The following is a 17,001-nucleotide window of genomic DNA, read 5'->3' as shown; positions in this document are numbered from 1 at the left end:
TTAGTGAAATGTCTTTTATGAGGAAAGGAGATATGTTACGACACCAATTGTACTTAATTTAATGTAGGTCCTAGAAGTAATTAATGATCTTCCATTCTGTGAGTTGTTTGTATGAAAACAATAAAAAACGTAATATTTCACAGAGGTGCCATTGCAGTTATTTAAAGGGATAGTTCGGATTTTAAGACACGAAGTTGTATGGGTTCCCTGTCAGCAACGTAGTGCATCAGCACTGACTTACCCCCGACAGCGTCCTGTGAGCCGAGATCCAGCCGGTTTTAGATCGTTTTTGATGCTGAAGAAAGTAGTCCGGCAAGTTTCTGGGGTCACGAAAGTAAAGTGTTTTTCTTCTCAAAACCATATGCGTTCAACAGAGTGATATATTTGCACCACAAAAACGTTGTCCAGGAAAAATTCAAACCTCGTTATCACTTACTTATTTTTCGCGATTCCTATCACTGCGCGCTACTGACAGCTGGACAACGTTTTTGTGGTGCAAATATATCACTCTGTTGAACGCATATGGTTTTGAGAAGAAAAACACTTTACTTTCGTGACCCCAGAAACTTGCTGAAGAAAATAGTCCGGCATCAAAAACGATCAAAAACCGGCTGGATCTCGGCTCACAGGACGCTGTCGGGGGTAAGTCAGTGCTGATGCACTACGTTGCTGACAGGGAACCCATACAACTTCGTGTCTTAAAATCCGAACTATCCCTTTAAGCCTCGGACCTTACCATTCTGACAGTTTCAAGTAAGGGGTGGGTTTATTTTGGTGTCTACTTGGAAAGACCAATGAGAAAGAGACACAATACCTTCAAAACGCCTCCCGCCCACTACATAGCAGAGTGATTTTTCTTTTCTTGAAAATAGATATCCCTTATATAGATAATGCATTAGCTAAACGGGTTGTTAAGCAATTTATTTGTGACTGCTTTCACACGCAGATATATTTAAAAAATGTGCCCAGAAGAGAAAACTTAAAATTTGTACATTCGCTGGATTCGGGATCACCCAACCATTCTTTCTGATAGGTTACATAGCTCTTTTGCACTATGGATTAGTAAAGATAATTTCATGAATTAATTATAATTACACGTAGCAAATATACAAGCGTAATGTTCTCAAGTATTGTTGGTTGCATTTTATATAAATTCAAATTGTTACATGACCATTAAGAAAGTTGATATCTGACATTCTCACCCATAAACACAATTTGGTATATCCCAATCAGGTCCCGGAACTATTCGTCAGGCTTTTGGTGACGCTGCATTCGGCGACATGGCGCAAACCAGTAAGTGAGATTTTCTTGGTTTGTCATTTTATATTTTGCAAGTTGTCTACCGTACAATCGCGGTTTTGAAGCACAGCATTGAAAACCCTAAGTTAATCTAACAGAGATACCACTTACATCGAAAACAGTCAGCGTTCTGCTCAATTTTAGTTCTGCAAGTCGGTCAATGACTCGTGCAGGTACCTATCCATAATGAATGGCTGAATAGACCTAGCTAGCTGTATAGCTAATCAGATAGCCTAAATACTCAAATGGGATGTACAGCCTGGCCAATCGACTACTTGACCGGTCGTCATAACGAGCTTAAATGTGCTGTATTTTGTTTTCTTGGAATATCTTAAAAACCTATACGTAGTCAATAGTCTGCCCATCAGAGAGATGACAAGCTAGACGTGTGCATGCCAGACATAAGCTAAGTGGCTAGCTAACGTTAGCTCACTGAAAACTGTCTGATCGTTACATTCGTGCACTAAATGTTTTGAACGTTGTCGTTTAAATTATTTTCCCATGATAAAAAAGCACCTGTCTGTGTGAATGTTTGACCCAAAGTGCTGCCACAAAGTGTGTTATACTGTGTGAGACCATTGCTAGGGAATGACCACTTCCTTGTTTGAATCCAGGGTTACTTTGTTTGGTGCTCCTTGCACTGGCGGTCGGGGCTCAAGCCCTCACCCCGTCTCATCACCTAACAGCGTCTGATGTGGCACGACTGGAAGCCCGGCTGGCCCAGCCCTTCACAGACCTGCAGTCTGCATACTTCTCCATTGTTGGCCTGAGCAAGTTGGGAGTGACTGTAGCGGATGCAGATGTAAGCACCTATACAGATGTTCACTCTATCAATAAATATGACCTGTGAGTAAGAGTGATGTTGTCGTAAGATTAAATGCAAATGAAGAATACTGAATTTGAAATGCATCCACAGGAAGCGTGCCGATTTCTGAAGTCAAATCTGGATCCATCAAATATTGAATCTTTATTCTATGCTGCTGAGTCTGGTCAAGCACTTGCAGGATGTGAGGTAAGTTTTTGATATTCCGTGTTTTTTGTTCATTTCAGATACTCCACTTCATTGTGGTATGTGTGTTCGCTTTAAGGTTATTTTGGCTTGTTATGTTAGACCTGCGTACTAATTGGCAACCTCAACCAGAGACTTTCTAATAATGAGGGAACCCACCTCTCAAAGAATCTCTCATAGAAATGTATGAGGTTAGTTCATAACGCAAACATGCCGCCGCCAAAAGTTCACGCGTAAATACATCGTGCTGCCAATCATTTGGTATTTGGTCACAGACCGCTTGGAGGTGCAAACAATATCGAGTTTCCTATTTGATTTCAATGGTGGTTGCACCTCCAACAGCACGGCGTACGCCCTCAAACACCCACAAATGCCTGTTTGTTTGTGTGAAAGAATGTTGTGAATCTATTGTGCCAATCATATGTAGTGATCTAGCAGCTGGAGCGAAGTTGGTGTTGTGAAGCCTGGTGCATTTGCAGTTCTGCCTGTAATAGACGCCGATAATTGCACAAGATGCATTGAAATATGGCTGCAGAGTGGAGGGACTTACCTAAAATGACTTTGCCTCACACACTTTTGTCATCCTCTGCACAGATCCCTGTGTCAAATGAGACCCGGGAGCTCCTGCTGGCCGCAGTGAGTGAGGACTCCACCGTGGCTCAGATCTATCAGGCAGTGGGTGCCCTCAACTCCCTGGGACTCCCTCTTGCCTCCCAGGAAGTGGTCAGTGCTCTCTCTGCCCGTATCACCAAAGAGGACAATGTACTTGGGTAAGTGTTTTAAGTTTTTATCGAGGGGGTGGATAATTTGGCAAATGCTGTTAGCCTCCGTAGCTTGAGATAAGGTGTGCAGTGTTCATGTTTGTGTTTAATGAAAGATTGTACGATTATTTTCTGGGTAGGACTGAGAAACTGTTGCCAGTGGAGCTCTTTTGGCTTTGAAACAAGTGCTTGGTCATTGCCTGAATCATGACCAACTTGGATGTTAATTTGAATACTCACAAGGGAACTAGGATTGGCATGCTGTCTTTGAAATGATTTGTTGTTTCAGTGCAATTATTTTAACCACTTCCCCTCTCTCTCTCTCTTTCTCTCTCTCTCTCTCCCTCTTTCTCTTTCTCTCTCTCTCTTTCTCTGTGTGTGTGTGTGTGTGTGTGTGTGTGTGTGTGTGTGTGTGTGTGTGTGTGTGTGTGTGTGTGTGTGTGTGTGTGTGTGTGTGTGTGTGTGTGTGTGTGTGTGTGTGTGTGTGTGTGTGTGTGTGGTGTGTGTGTGTGTGTAGAATCATCTATGCCCTCCACACAGCTGCCCGTCTGTCTCAGCAGGCAGAACTGGGCGGGATCCTGGAGGAGATTGAGGTGAGTGCACTCACCTGTAGGTGTGTTGTGAGACCTGTAGATGGGGCTTTGGAGCATCAGATAAATCACATTTAGTTTACGCTCCGCTTCAGAAGTGTTAATACAGATTTTTTAATTTTTCTTTCACTTCTAACCTTGTTTTTTTGGTTTGTTATTTATTTGTCATACTTATGTGGTCACCCACAGAAGTACATATACATGTCTGCTCAAAAACAAATTGCATATATAATATTTTTTTATATTATTTTCGTGTGTGTGTGTGTGTGTGTGTGTGTGTGTGTGTGTGTGTGTATTTGCCATCTCTCTTAGATATGAATATGACACTCAAATCTGCAAATGAATAGGCAAATCAAAACTATTGAATCCATGATGGACAGAGTCGCTCATTCACTCTGATACTGTATGTCCCTTTGCAGGACCTGGCAGCTCGTCTGGATGACCTTGGTGGACTTTTCCTGCAATTTGAAGAAGGCCTGGAGGCCACTGCCTTGTTTGTCAGTGCCGCCTATGGTCTGTCCGACCATATGGATATGGAGCCCCCACTTAAAGAGGTACACTGTTCACCTGATATTATGTGTTGACAGACATGTTTAGCACATTTGTTTGCAAGCATCCTACTGTACCGAATTGTTCAGAGACCAGCAAAGTCTATCAGGGAATGATGTATAGTACACAAGAGGCGATGCAGCACTTTTACATGACTAAAATAAAAAGGACGTTTACAGCTGGGCTACACCGAACGAACCGTGTAACTGAAGCATTCCAGTAGCGAGCGAAAAATTGTCCCTTTTTTTTTCAAATAGGCGCACTGTTATCACTTCTGATGTCACCAGTTCCATTAATTACTAACTAACTAACTAATGAAACTAATGGTTGCAGCATAATCTCTATGCATGCCATATCTCAGGTGTGTACCAGGTGTGTACCAGGTGCTGCTGGGTAGCCTTGCTGTTAAAGTGTCTCAGTTGAGTTGTTCTGTGTTTGAGAGCATATTTGGGTGTAACATCCTACTCATCACTTGGTGAACATGTCTCTGTTCTTCTAGGAGACCCTCTGTTATCGTGGAATTATCAGAATGTGAAATTGTCAATAGTTCACAGTAAATCACATTTGATTTTTTTTTTACCTTTCACAGGACCAGGTCATCCAGCTGGTGAACTCCATCTTCAGTAAGAAGTCCTGGGACTCTCTGGCCGAGGCCTTCAGTGTGGCCAGTGCCGCTGCCGCCCTCTCCAGCAACCGTTTCCACGTGCCCGTGATCGTCAGTGCCCAGGGCCCCGCCACCGTGTCCCACAGCCAGCCCACCCTGCAGGTAAACACTGAGGACGCCTCCACACCTGGTCCGTTTAACTGGGCCGAGCACCGAGTGGGATTATTAGCCTGTAGCCCCTCTACCTGATCTTGGGTTTGAACCTGAGTTCAGTAGACTCCGTTCAGGTGATCAAAAATAACTGAACCAACAGAACAAATGAAGTCTGGTCCAGATCAAAGGGTCTAGTGTGAATGTGCCCTGAATCTGGAGTGGCTACATTTTTAGATGAGTTAACTCTATTAGGAGAATGTACATGGATTGCTGAATTCTCAGAAAGAAATTGTACTAGTAAAGAAAATATTAGTTTGGAGTAAATTAACTTTGTATTGATTAGAACCAGGTCATCGAGTCCAGTGGCTCGTAGTCACTATTTTGTGACTTTTTAGGATTATTATTATTATTATTAAAAGGACTGAGTGTCTGAAATGGTTTTGAAATGAGTCGTTAATCTTGGGCCTGTTGTTCCCGTTCCGCAGCTCCTGGTGACGGACGTGCTTTGCCAGCCCCTGGTGTCTGCCAATGTGGTGGTGGAGAGCGCAAGCGCTGTGGCTTCAAAGAGCGCCATCTTGAGCCAGACCCCCTTCACTCTGCGAGAGTAAGAACCTCCCTTGTACTCATTCAAATCAAGATCAGGTGCTTTTAATGGCTTTAGTGAGGAAAACTGATGCAAAGCAGAAACACATGTTTGGCCCATCCAAAAAAAAAAAAACCCCATAATTTCCCAACTATTAGCCGCAGCTTATACATCAATTTTACAAAATTTCTTCAGCTATGCAAGTGGGCAGTTAATATGGTATTAATATGGTTTATTTCTTTTAACTTGCACAAAACACTGTCCTGCAGCTTGCAGCTGATACACAGGAAATTACTGTACGAGTTTTGCAAATGTTTTGAACCCGTTTTTGTGTGATTTTGTTTAAAATTCTTTACGTTTCTTTCACAGTGGTGTCTTTGAGCTGAACTTCATGGACAGCCAACCGGCCAGCGGTTACTACCAGTTTGCTGTTGCCGTCACTGGAGACAGCAGGCTGATTGCAAACCATGTTGAGGTAGGTGTGCATTCACTTCACAAACTTGCTTGACATTTGGAACTTTTTGAACTCCTATGTCAGATTTAGGAATCATTTATTTCGCAGCCATTATGCAGGTGTGCAGTTTAATTGTCCTAGTCTGGTCATCAGATGATTCAGAGACTCATTCAGGTTGATTTTTTGTCTGTGGGCTGGCGATTAATTGGTTGAATGGCTTGACAGGCCTGGGTTAAAGGGCAGTTAATCACACAATGCATGTTCTTTTTCTGTTTCCGTGGTGTCGTCACGGGTAATTAGATTAACAATGAAATATTAGCATTAGAGGTAAAGGTCAAACCAATTAACCAGAGTTATTATATTTCTTTTTTCATTCATAAATAGCATGGCAAATTGCAAACGATTTAACCATTCTGTATTCACTTTTGTACAATTTGACTCGAGTGCACATGTCAAGGGTCTGTATTTATTATAAAGATGTCTTCCTTGTTTTTATTTTGTTAGCTGAAGGTGAAGGTGTCTACAGAGGTAGCCATCACTAACATGGACCTCTCTGTGGTGGACAAGGACCAAAGTATTGGAACCAAGACCACAAGGTAAGCGTCTTTAATTGAGTAACCATAATACTGCTGTTTCTCCATCATTAGCTGTTTTTCTCTGAGTACTTACGATGTGCGGTACTGTCTTCTCAGAGTGGACCATCCCAGCAAGGCGAAGAACTCCTTCATGGCTGACAGCCACCAGAACTTTGCCATGTCCTTCCAGCTTGTGGATGTCAACACAGGGGTTGAACTCACCCCCCATCAGGTATGCATCATTCTATCTGACAATAATGCATTGATTCGATATTACGATTACACATAGAATATAGAGTTAATGCATTTTGAGTGTCTTGTAGGTCAAATACTGGTGGTACAAAGTTTGAAATAATAAGTTACCTATGGATCTTACTTGTGCTTGTGTTGAATATTATTTTTCCTACTGAAGCTGATGTTGGCACATTCTATATTGAAATTGAGTCATTAGTTATTGAGTCATTGATTGTCGTGAGTTTTACTGGGAATCTTTCACTCCTCCTTCTCAGGTGTTTGTGAGGCTGCACAACCAGAAGACTGGACAGGAGGTGGTGTTTGTGGCTGAGCCAGACACCAAGAACGTGTACAAGTTTGAGCTGGACACAGCCGAGAGGAAGTCTGAGTTCGACTCCATGTCAGGCACCTATGCCCTCCACCTGATGGTGGGAGACGCCACCCTGCAGAACCCAATCCTCTGGAACGTGGTAAGTGACCGCTGAAGATGCCGTACTGCAAGAGACTTTGAATGACCAATGCGTTAGATTCTTTAGATTTATCAAACTATATCCTAGCGTCTTTGTAAACATTGTTTGGTAGAAAGATACAATAGCACGAAAGGATAGTTTTTGCGGTCAATGGGCTCTTCTCAACCCTCGGTCCTCGATCCTCGGTCCTCTGGCTCGTTCCCACTGATCTAGATAAAGAATGATGGGGCGGCAACAATTGGATAGTCCAGTGTTTCCCACACATAGACAAATTTGTGGCGGTGCGCCACAGATTCAGCACCGGCCGCCACATATTGCGTTTCGTTATTCTTTTATTTATTTATTTATTCTTATTTTGAAACGCTATTGAAAAACACGCAGCATTCGTAAAGCTGAATTTCCTTTCCCTGCGCTCCCTGTCACACGCACGCACGCACAGCCCCTACCCTCCGTGCACAACGCGGCTGTCTGTCTCCATGAAAACCAACGAGATCATCCCTGGAAGCGTGGTCGGTGGTCGCACTGACGCAACTGACGCTGCTCGGGTAGAAGCATAAAGTTCTCCCGCAACTTTTGTAGTCTTTGCGTGCAACTTAATTACCAAACAGTAGAAGTAAACTCATTCTCCTTGCCCCGCTCTCGTGCGCGCTCAATGGACAGCCGCCCTCCACATGCACATTTAATCCAAATAAAACATTGACAATCGTGGACGCATTGACGCACAGAAGACGACTAGCTAAATTACTGTTACATTCGGTTAGCATCATTAGTAGGCTATGTTTCAGACATTTGATTAAAACTCTTGCATTCAAGTTGACTGACCAACAATGTTTTTCAACTCCAAGGCCTGTCCTAAGGAGAATAAGTATTAGCTTACCTTGAAACTTAAACACATGTGGGGAAACTGAACAGTCCAACCAGTAGAGTATGATAAGCTTAGCCTGCTATGTTTACAATATTTTGAGGCTTCAACCAGACAGCTGAATTTAAGAAGTGGAGCTGTAATATGAATAGTAGGCTATAATCTGCATAAAGTTTTCTGTTATGAATATCAGAAATGTCAGTATAGGTCTATATAATAGACATGGGGCGACCACCACACATTGCCTTCTAATCTGTGGGAAACACTGTAGTCTATCCAATGTTCTTTACAGATCAGTGGGAACAAGCCTGAGGATCGATGACCAAGGAGAGAGGGTTGAGAAGAGCATAATGTTATGGACAAAACTGTGTCCATTTGAACAGCTATGACACTAAAACCACTCCATACTGTACATGTAGTGCCATATGGTTTAACTTCTACCACCTTTTCACAGGCTGATGTTGTACTGAAGTTCCTGGATGAGGAGGCCCCTTCAGCTATCCAGGCCAAAACCCTGTACGTCCCCAAGCCTGAGATCAAGGTACGTTACTCTGACACCACACCAGCAAACTCCACTACAACTACAACAACAGCTTGCATTGCAACAGTCACACATTCACACTCGCAGCAGCTTGAGGTGGTGGAGAGTGAGGGAATGTCTACTAATACATATGCAGCCAGTGCGCCCACATATACAGGCCATGTGTGTATCTCAGCTTGGGAAGTGACAATGCTGTTGAATCTCATTCAACAAGATAAAGGTCCATCTTGCATCCTGCAAACAGGTTTCCCACAGTCATGGGAAAACCTGGAAAAGTTAAGGAATTGTAAAATCCCATTTTCCAGGCCTGAATAAATCATGGAATTCGGTAAATTCCTTGAGAGAGAAGGATCATCGGAGCACACAGAGATGCTTTTAGTTAGGCCCTACATTTGGTTATGGTGCAGAGCAATAGTACATGGTCTCTTGTGGACTCTGACTAAGACACAGAAGTGTCAAAATGTGGAGGGCGCTGTGGCGCAGCAGGCTACCATGTACGGGTCCGAGTGCCCTCGGGACCCAGGTTCGAATCCGCCCTGCGGTCATGTGCCGATCCCACCCCATCTCTCTCCCACTTGTTTCCTGTCTACCTCTGCACTTTCCTATCACAATAAAGGCAAAAAGGCCAAACAAATACTTAAAAAAGTGTGCTCAGGTGAGCCTTCTCCCTCCCCATATTTTTATCCAATCTCATGTCACATTGCATCATCAGCCCCAACCTGTGAAAAGGCACGGACTGATGGACATTGAATTCAAGGTTATTGAAAAGGTCATGGAAAGCTTTTGAAATGGTCAGTGGAAATGGGTGGGGAACCATGTACAGATAGTTGAGTAGCCTTATTTGTTATCCTTGTTTGTTACGCAAACCTGGCCAATGAAGCTGATTCTGATTCTGATTCTGATTCTGAACGTGAATTTTTTTCTTTTTTTTTTTTTAAAGCACTTGTTCCGTGAGCCGGAGAAGAGGCCCCCCAACGTGGTGTCCACCACCTTCACTGCCCTGGTGCTCTCGCCATTCCTGTTACTGCTCATCCTGGTAAGCTGCTTTGTGTGCACCCTCCAGTTTAATATTCCTATGCGCTGCTGCTGGACAAGTGTAACGTATCCCTGCGATGTACTGTATGTGCAGTGTTATTCAGACAAAACGAAATACTTTTTTTGTGTGTTTCCAGCCCTCTCTGTGTGAAAGCTTTTATTTGAGATCATAGTCATATGTAATTAAACTGCACTGGATAAGTAGAGCTGATGAGTGTTTTGTTATGAGTGTTTTGGAGCTACTCATGGCCAAATTGAGAGAAGCTCTCTCCCTATGTGTCAGCTTTATTTTCTAGTCTTTTGTTGTGCCACTAGACCGCACAAAACTGATTTCGGTATCTCACTGTCTGTTTATTCCCCAATGGCTCTGTCTCCCCCTTCCTTACGCAACCCTCCCCTCTCTCTCTCTTCCCTGTCTCACAGTGGTTCAAGCTGGGAGCCAACATCGCAAACCTCACTCTCTCTCCCAGCACCGTGCTCTTCCATGTTGGCCATGCAGGTGAGCAGAAACATCCATCTGTTGAGTTAACCTGCCTGTCATTGTTTTAAAGACCTGTTGGAAGGGCATGTTATGAAAATATATGAAAGACAAGAGGATTTTTAAAGAATATATATTTGGATGATTGTGGTCTAATGTGTCTTGTAATAAGGTGCCTTACTGTCTTTTGTCTTGTCAGCAGATAGAGACCCAATGTGCTGATCCTTTCACCTCAAATGTTATGTTCTGTTTATTTTCCAGCCATGCTTGGTCTGATGTATGTTTACTGGACTCACCTCAACATGTTCCAGACCCTTAAATATCTGGCCATCGTCGGCAGTCTCACATTCCTGGCTGGAAACCGCATGCTGGCCCAAAAAGCAGTCAAAAGGTACCAACCTTCATACACCATCACACAGATATGTTAATGGACAAAATTCATTAAATGAAAGATTTTTTTTTATAATGCTTCTTGATACCATGAGCTTCTAGTTTTTAAGATATACTTAAGTAGCTGCTAGTAACTAAATAGCATTGCTGTCCGTTTCGCTACTTTGTTGTTTGTGTAATAATTGGGCTACTGACGTATAATCTCAGTCATGAATACAAACCTAAAAAAAAGCCCTAGGAACTGTAGTTCTTGGGGTAGCCTTTCCAGTTAGTAGTTAGTGGAACTGTGTTCTTGGAACTGTTATGTCTGAATGCGCCGATTATCGCCCGTATTACCAGAAGGAAAAATATCAACGAATTTACACAGAGCTGTGCATTAGTTAAGAGGGAGGGCTCAATTTCAAAGTGAGCTCTAAAGTGCACTTATGCATTAGCAGAGCAAAAAGACTTTTTCCAGTAGTTTTCTGCTAGCGACCATTTAGGTGGAATAGGTCTCCCTCCAGCTAATGTCCCATGTGAGCTCCATTTGGCATACTTCAGAGCAGCCTATGACCCACTGGTCCTCCTTAACCCTATCCCTGGGGATGGCAGGCAGGCCAGGGCTCACAGTCAAGAGCTTGCCCCAGGAAACCTCTCTCCTGTGGGACATGGGAAGGACACGAAAGGCTTTACCGGTCAAGGACTTTGCTATGGTGTAATTGGCTCCCAGAATATGCACAAGAGGGTCTTGTGTGCTGTTGGGTCATCAAGGCTGACATCCGTCTGACACCCTCGGAAGTTTTACGGTGTTAAACCCACGTAGTCTGTCTCTGTGTAAACAGCAGGACGTATAAAAGCTGTGCTGTCTGCTTTCTGTAAATCCCACTTCCCTTCCAGTGTGGCTCCTGTCAACAGGTCTCACTCTTTACTCTTATCCCTTGTGCTGTCGCTCTCCTGCAGTGCTTGTTTCCTTAAACCACCTATCCACTCCTCTCTCTCTCTTTGTTTCTCTCTTTTGTCCCCCATCTCTCTCTCTTTCTCTCTCTCTCTCTCTCTGTCTCTGTCTTTCTGTTTTTTCGTCTTTGCTCCTCTTTCAGGATTGCTGCTGAACAAAGTAGTAGGTTGGCAAAGTATAGGAGCCTGCGGTAAAAACACTCTGAGATAGTATCAAAGCCCAGTCTTCCAGGCTGAAGTAAGGCTTTATTCCGCCTACTCCCTCACCCATGTGCTTCCCAAATACCCCGGCATTTCCCTGGCTCCACATCAAAGAGCATGGCATGTTGTTGCATTCTGGATCAGTGGTGTGTTCTTGTATGTCATGAGTGTCCGTGTGAGTGAAAGGCTACAAACCCCCAGCTGCAGACTGCTCACTGACCAGTGCTTCCCATTTTTGTTTTTGTTTTGGTCTATGGAGAGGTTTCCCTGTGTTCTGTGTTTGCATGGCACAGCAGGCAGTGGGTTGAACTGGAGCAGATCTGCCCAGGGTCTGTCCCACAGTATAACATATACGATATGTAACATTTCATTCATGTTACACTGTCATACCTCATTTACCTCAAATAGATGTAAGAAATGTGCATGGGAAAGGCTTTTAGATTTCATTGTAAGAATAACACGGGTTGTGTCCATGTCGGTCTCAAGTTGTGTTTGGTTGACAAGAAGCTTTTTTTTTGTATTTTGTGTGTTTGTTTTCTCACAGTGTGTACATGTTTGTCTCTGAATTTCAATGCCATTTGCTTGGCCTTTTTTACTGATGTGTCCTCTTTTTGTATTTTTGTTTTTAGACTTGAGGGGAAATAATGACGAGATATTTCTACAGAAGACAAGAATCCTTCAGTTTGTGGTTTTATTTAAATCTCACTCAGACAGAAGCCTTTTACACTCATTAGGTGCAATCAAGACCTCAAGATGTTTGTGAAGCACTTGCCTCCGTCTGTGCTTGAGTGTAAACTATGAGCCCATCATTTTCAGTTTGGTCCAGTCGTCCAGAAAATAAAATGCAGTTTATAATTTTCCCATTTTCTAGTAACTGAATGCACTGTACAATGAGAAATGAGAGTTTCTTGACAAATGCTTGTGAATAGACATGGTTTGACCATAATGTTCCCACTAAAGCCTGTAATATAATGTCAGTGTATGAGTACATTGTTGAATTGAATTTTGTTTTTTATTGCTTTTCACATTGGGGATGGAAATCTTGATCTTTTAAAAAAACAAACATTTGAACAGGTGTCAGGTTGTTAAAATATGTTTTTGAATGTTTTGGACAAGACTTTGTCTGTAATGGATGTCATGTTATTTTTGAGTGTGTTCATGTGTCAGTCTGCTGAATCAGTGGATTGATATTTTTTCCAATGCTAGAATGAAGTCTTTGTATGCTCAGCGTATCCGTTACACACAGATAGGAGCCGAAACACTCTAAATCAGGAGAGCTTAATCTTGTCCACACACCTCCCTACCACATGCAAACATTCAAAAATGGCAGACAATGTTTTGTAATTAAAACAAAATAAAAGGATGGGGTGGAATATTCTGGTGGTACTGTTTTGATTTTTGCCGTTGACGTTTTATTAACTGATATGGGTCCGTGACGTCACTGGAGTGTGCCGTGTCTGCAGAATAAAAACACCCAACTTAAAACCCTTCATGTTAATGTACTATTTATTCAGTGCAATTTTCATACATTCCACACTTATTTTTGAAGTGCATACAAAAAAAAAAGAGTAGACAGTTCAATCCAGGGTGGAGAGGGCAAGATGATCAGTTGATCTCCCGTGTTTAGAGCTGAGGAAAAGATTTCCTTGTGAAGAGGCTTTAGATCTTCTCCGGAGACCCTTATCATAGTGGAAACTGAAAGTGCCTGCAAGAATGAAATGCCTCTGCCACCGATCAACTCAGTATGGAACTGTATCCTGAAAATAGGGACTACTTGAGATGGTAACAATTTGCAAGTTGGACTGCAAGTAGCACTGAGCGTGAAGAGCAAAGCAAGTTACCTGAGCCTCTGAATATCCTGTTGCTGGCCCCGATACCTCTCCTCTTTCTGGATGGCTGTGAGGTCCTGTTTGAAGGTGTCCTCATAAATGCCTGACTGGCGTTTCTCAAAGCGTTCAGTGTCCTCCCTGCTGAACAGACAGACAGAAACAGGACATTTACAGAGGTTTAATCTTTTCTGGTTTCTTGATTTGGTTTAGAAAAAAAGAACAGCAATGTGCTCACCCCAGTCTCTTCCCCATGACGGACTGAAGAAACTTTCTGGCGGAGATCTGACCCAACACCTTCCTGTAGCTATTTGTGAAGATGGCATCTGCATGTCTTCCAGTTCTAAAATGGATTTTTATTTATGTTTACTTAGAGAAATGAAACAGCAATGCATTGTATAATAATAACAATTGTATTATTATTATTATTATTATTATTAATGATTGTAGACTGGCCTAAACACTGCTTCCTGTGTCTGTGACGAGCTATAATCAGTTTTTGGTAGCTGCAAAGGATCTTCCAATGTCGAGCTCATTAAGATGGATGTAGCTCTGTGTCCAAACCTGCAGGTAAAAGCACAGATGAGGACATTGAACTTTTTTTCAATTATTTCAGTGTTTGATATTCACACTTCTATCCAGCCTGATTTGTTTGAGTGTTCCATATAAGGATCTGCCATTACACACACAAAAAAGATTACATTTGTATTCAATTGAGCAATTGATCAGCAATTGAACTTTTATGTGACACCTACATACTAATATTAATGGCAATCACGTCTTTCATGACGAGATATCCTTAAAGGGGAACTATGCAGTTTTTTTTTGTTGCATAATTTACCTTCACTGAACAGCTTCGAAGTCATTGGGATGGTTATATGTCTTTTTTTCGGGTTGAATAGTGGCTGCCTCGCTATCCCCTAAAACGCCTGTGAGCGGAAAAACCACTGGGCCGGCAGGCCGCTGGACTCAGAGACAGAAAGTCGCGATGTAACAAACTGCTTTACTACACAAATACACGCCAGGCACCAGCTAGAACAAGGTAGCGATGGGGTTTCTCAGACATTCGTCATGGCATAGCCAGCGAAAAGAAGCAGAAAGCGAGTAGACCGTTATCAGAGGAACAGGGAAAGAGGAAACGGCAGACTGACCGATTGACCGATTGAAGAGAGAAGATTGAAGATTGTCGTATAATATATACACTGAAGCTGTAAGGGCAGCTCCGCAGAGAATCCTGCAAGCGAAAAAACGAGAAAACAGCAGAAAGAAGAAATGGCCAAAACTGCATAGTTTACCTTTAAGGTCAACCATATTTGATCTATCTAATAGGCTAGAGTTTTTTTAAAATGAGTCTAAGTTGAGATTTTAAAAACGGCATGATTCAGTCTAGTTTTATCAACACCTTAACCTGCATAATGGCCTTGTTGACCTTTGACTGCACAACAGCAATGGAGAGAACTGACTGCCCCTTTGACCTTGCACTACAGCTCTATTTGAATATCATACTACATATCTCTCATTTGAATCCAGGCTTTGTCCACTGTCACCTCGCCCTTTTGTCCGCATGCTGACTTGTCCGCATGCTGAGGATTCAGAGTGCAACTGCAGGGCTTTCACTTTGAGAGTCTTTGTCATCACTCAACCTTGGTTGCATTTAAAAAATGGAGCTATACGTTTCTACAATCTCTGGTCAAGGCACAAATGGTTTGCAGCATTCAACAGCTACCTGGAAAGGCTCGGGTGAAAACAGCCACTGCGGATGCCTCATTACATCAATCGGCGTGGACAAGAACATATATTTCATTCTGAATTTGAAAGTGATCACATTCTCAGAACTAAGGATATTACTGAAATATAATTTTAAAAATGCAATAAATACAACACTTAATAAAACAAAACTGTGCAATTGCCTTTATCTCATAATGCACATAATAACATAGGCTACATAAATATAAAATACTAGTTTAAAAAGTTCTTATTCACATAAATACAAAACAGCAAAGCCTCAAAATAATGTACAACTCAAATTATGTGGAAAGATTTTAACAACATTGTTGCAAAACACATAAACATTTATGTAAAATAATGTTTATTCTCATAGTACTCGAAATTAATTGTGTGAACGCAGTATTATAAAGACATTTAAGTACCATGCCAAGCCTAATATGTTTGTAGAGAGTGATTTTACAGGTGCCCTGCTTTTCAGTCTCAAATGCAAAATTACTGTATGAATGATTTAAAATTCAACAATCAAATTGTCCTTCTTATGTAAATAAATAAAATGTTAAGTTACTGACAATTACAGTTTAATGTTAAAGTTACTTGTACCCTATAACATAGTAATATGTATTTTTGAGGATATGACACAATTCATGTGTCAGATAACCTTTAATTGTGTCTTATGACTCACTTCAGTGATGGATATCGAGGAGAACAAGATATAGGCATCAGCAGACAGCACAAAGCCAGTAGTGCAGTCCTCTCCATCATTTTGGACAGTCCTGGAGGGAAAATGGGAAAGAAATGGCAGGGTCAAAATTACATTACTAAAACCGCTGATGCTATGGTTTTCCCACTTGCTCAGATATTACGGCAGAGAATCTGGGAATTGATGTTATATAACAGCAGTAATGGTGCTTAAATATCCAAGAAGAGTCTTCTGTAGAATGTGGATTTTGTAACTTGGTTTGTAATGTCTTAGCCTACATAAGTGCAAATGTAAATATTGCAACATCAAGTAGCCTATATATATATATATATATATATATATATATATATATACATCATATTTCTATGAGGATCCTGGAGGAAAAAGTGAAATTCCTGTTAAATTTCTGTTGAAAATCTTTAGACGTTAGACTCTCAAGTAAATGACATATTCCGGCCAGGATTCTACAACAGCAAAATATGAAAACATTTTATTCATCAAAATGTACATACCGGGGTATTGCGGCGCTTTAATATCTCCAACACTCCGTGTGAAAATTGGTTGGGGTGAGCAGTATCATTCGTGGTCAGTACTTTCAGCACTGCTGATCATCTTCAGACCCTCCAGTTGTGGCCCCTTACCAGGAGTGAAGAAAAAATTGTTTTGTGTGGTTCAACCACACCTACACTGCCTGTCCTTATAAAAGCTATGAGAGGACTTGAGAGATCATACACTAACTTCCTATATCCAATCTGTTGGAGCTCAGTGAGCGCCTGCAATCTCTCTCTCTCTCTCTCTCTCTCTCTCTCTCTCTCTCTCTCTCTCTCTCTCTCTCTCTCTCTCCACACACACACACACACACACACACACACACACACAAAGCCTTTAGAGCAGAAATCACTCAGCAGGCTATAGATGTGAGTATTCGCATATTACTAAATACGAAATAAAAATTGTTAATTACTTTATTTAATACGAACCAAATAAAATACATAAAAACTTGACCTACACCACACAGTTGGAACC

The 17,001-nt window shown here is 41.9% G+C and overlaps 2 protein-coding genes across 3 annotated transcripts; one reads left to right on the top strand and one right to left on the bottom strand.

Moving 5' to 3' along the window:
* The first annotated feature begins 1,233 nt into the window (after positions 1 to 1,233).
* Positions 1,234 to 13,096, top strand: rpn2 (ribophorin II). 2 transcript variants are annotated; one of them, XM_062544397.1, is made up of 17 exons: positions 1,234 to 1,293; positions 1,914 to 2,101; positions 2,216 to 2,311; positions 2,903 to 3,078; positions 3,587 to 3,662; positions 4,079 to 4,213; positions 4,798 to 4,974; positions 5,451 to 5,569; positions 5,918 to 6,023; positions 6,507 to 6,598; positions 6,695 to 6,809; positions 7,087 to 7,281; positions 8,598 to 8,684; positions 9,625 to 9,720; positions 10,143 to 10,218; positions 10,459 to 10,588; positions 12,351 to 13,096. In XM_062544397.1, exons 1-17 carry the CDS (start codon positions 1,281 to 1,283, stop codon positions 12,364 to 12,366), a joined length of 1,893 nt encoding a protein of 630 aa, XP_062400381.1. In that variant the 5' UTR covers positions 1,234 to 1,280; the 3' UTR covers positions 12,367 to 13,096. The 2 variants fall into 2 exon arrangements, with proteins under 2 accessions (XP_062400381.1, XP_062400382.1); XM_062544398.1 differs by lacking the exon at positions 1,234 to 1,293 and adding an exon at positions 1,327 to 1,472.
* Positions 13,097 to 13,215: 119 nt separating this feature from the next.
* On the bottom strand, positions 13,216 to 16,606 carry ghrh (growth hormone releasing hormone). The gene is made up of 6 exons (XM_062544402.1): positions 16,488 to 16,606; positions 15,958 to 16,048; positions 14,004 to 14,111; positions 13,786 to 13,890; positions 13,563 to 13,688; positions 13,216 to 13,426 (listed from the first exon to the last, which is right to left on the bottom strand). The coding sequence occupies exons 2-6, from the start codon at positions 16,035 to 16,037 to the stop codon at positions 13,405 to 13,407; spliced, it is 441 nt and encodes a 146-aa protein (XP_062400386.1). The 5' UTR covers positions 16,038 to 16,048; positions 16,488 to 16,606; the 3' UTR covers positions 13,216 to 13,404.
* Between the last annotated feature and the right edge of the window lie 395 nt (positions 16,607 to 17,001).

This window comes from Sardina pilchardus, chromosome 9, assembly GCF_963854185.1.
Source record: "Sardina pilchardus chromosome 9, fSarPil1.1, whole genome shotgun sequence".
NCBI classification, from domain to species: domain Eukaryota; kingdom Metazoa; phylum Chordata; class Actinopteri; order Clupeiformes; family Clupeidae; genus Sardina; species Sardina pilchardus.
The sequence above is the reverse complement of the archived record's forward strand: the minus strand, read 5'-3'. Positions and strand labels throughout refer to the sequence as shown.

Excerpts from the sequence above, each read along its gene's own strand:
- rpn2 (XM_062544397.1), top strand. Across the intron at positions 3,663-4,078 it reads GGATCCTGGAGGAGATTGAG|GACCTGGCAGCTCGTCTGGA; the intron begins GTGAGTGCACTC and ends GTCCCTTTGCAG. Across the intron at positions 8,685-9,624 it reads TCCCCAAGCCTGAGATCAAG|CACTTGTTCCGTGAGCCGGA; the intron begins GTACGTTACTCT and ends TTTTTTTTAAAG.
- ghrh (XM_062544402.1), bottom strand. The coding sequence starts at position 16,037 with ATGATGGAGAGGACTGCACTACTGGCTTTGTGCTGTCTGCTGATGCCT. Across the intron at positions 13,689-13,785 it reads GTCATGGGGAAGAGACTGGG|GGAGGACACTGAACGCTTTG; the intron begins GTGAGCACATTG and ends TCTGTTCAGCAG. Across the intron at positions 13,427-13,562 it reads CAGGATATTCAGAGGCTCAG|GCACTTTCAGTTTCCACTAT; the intron begins GTAACTTGCTTT and ends TCATTCTTGCAG.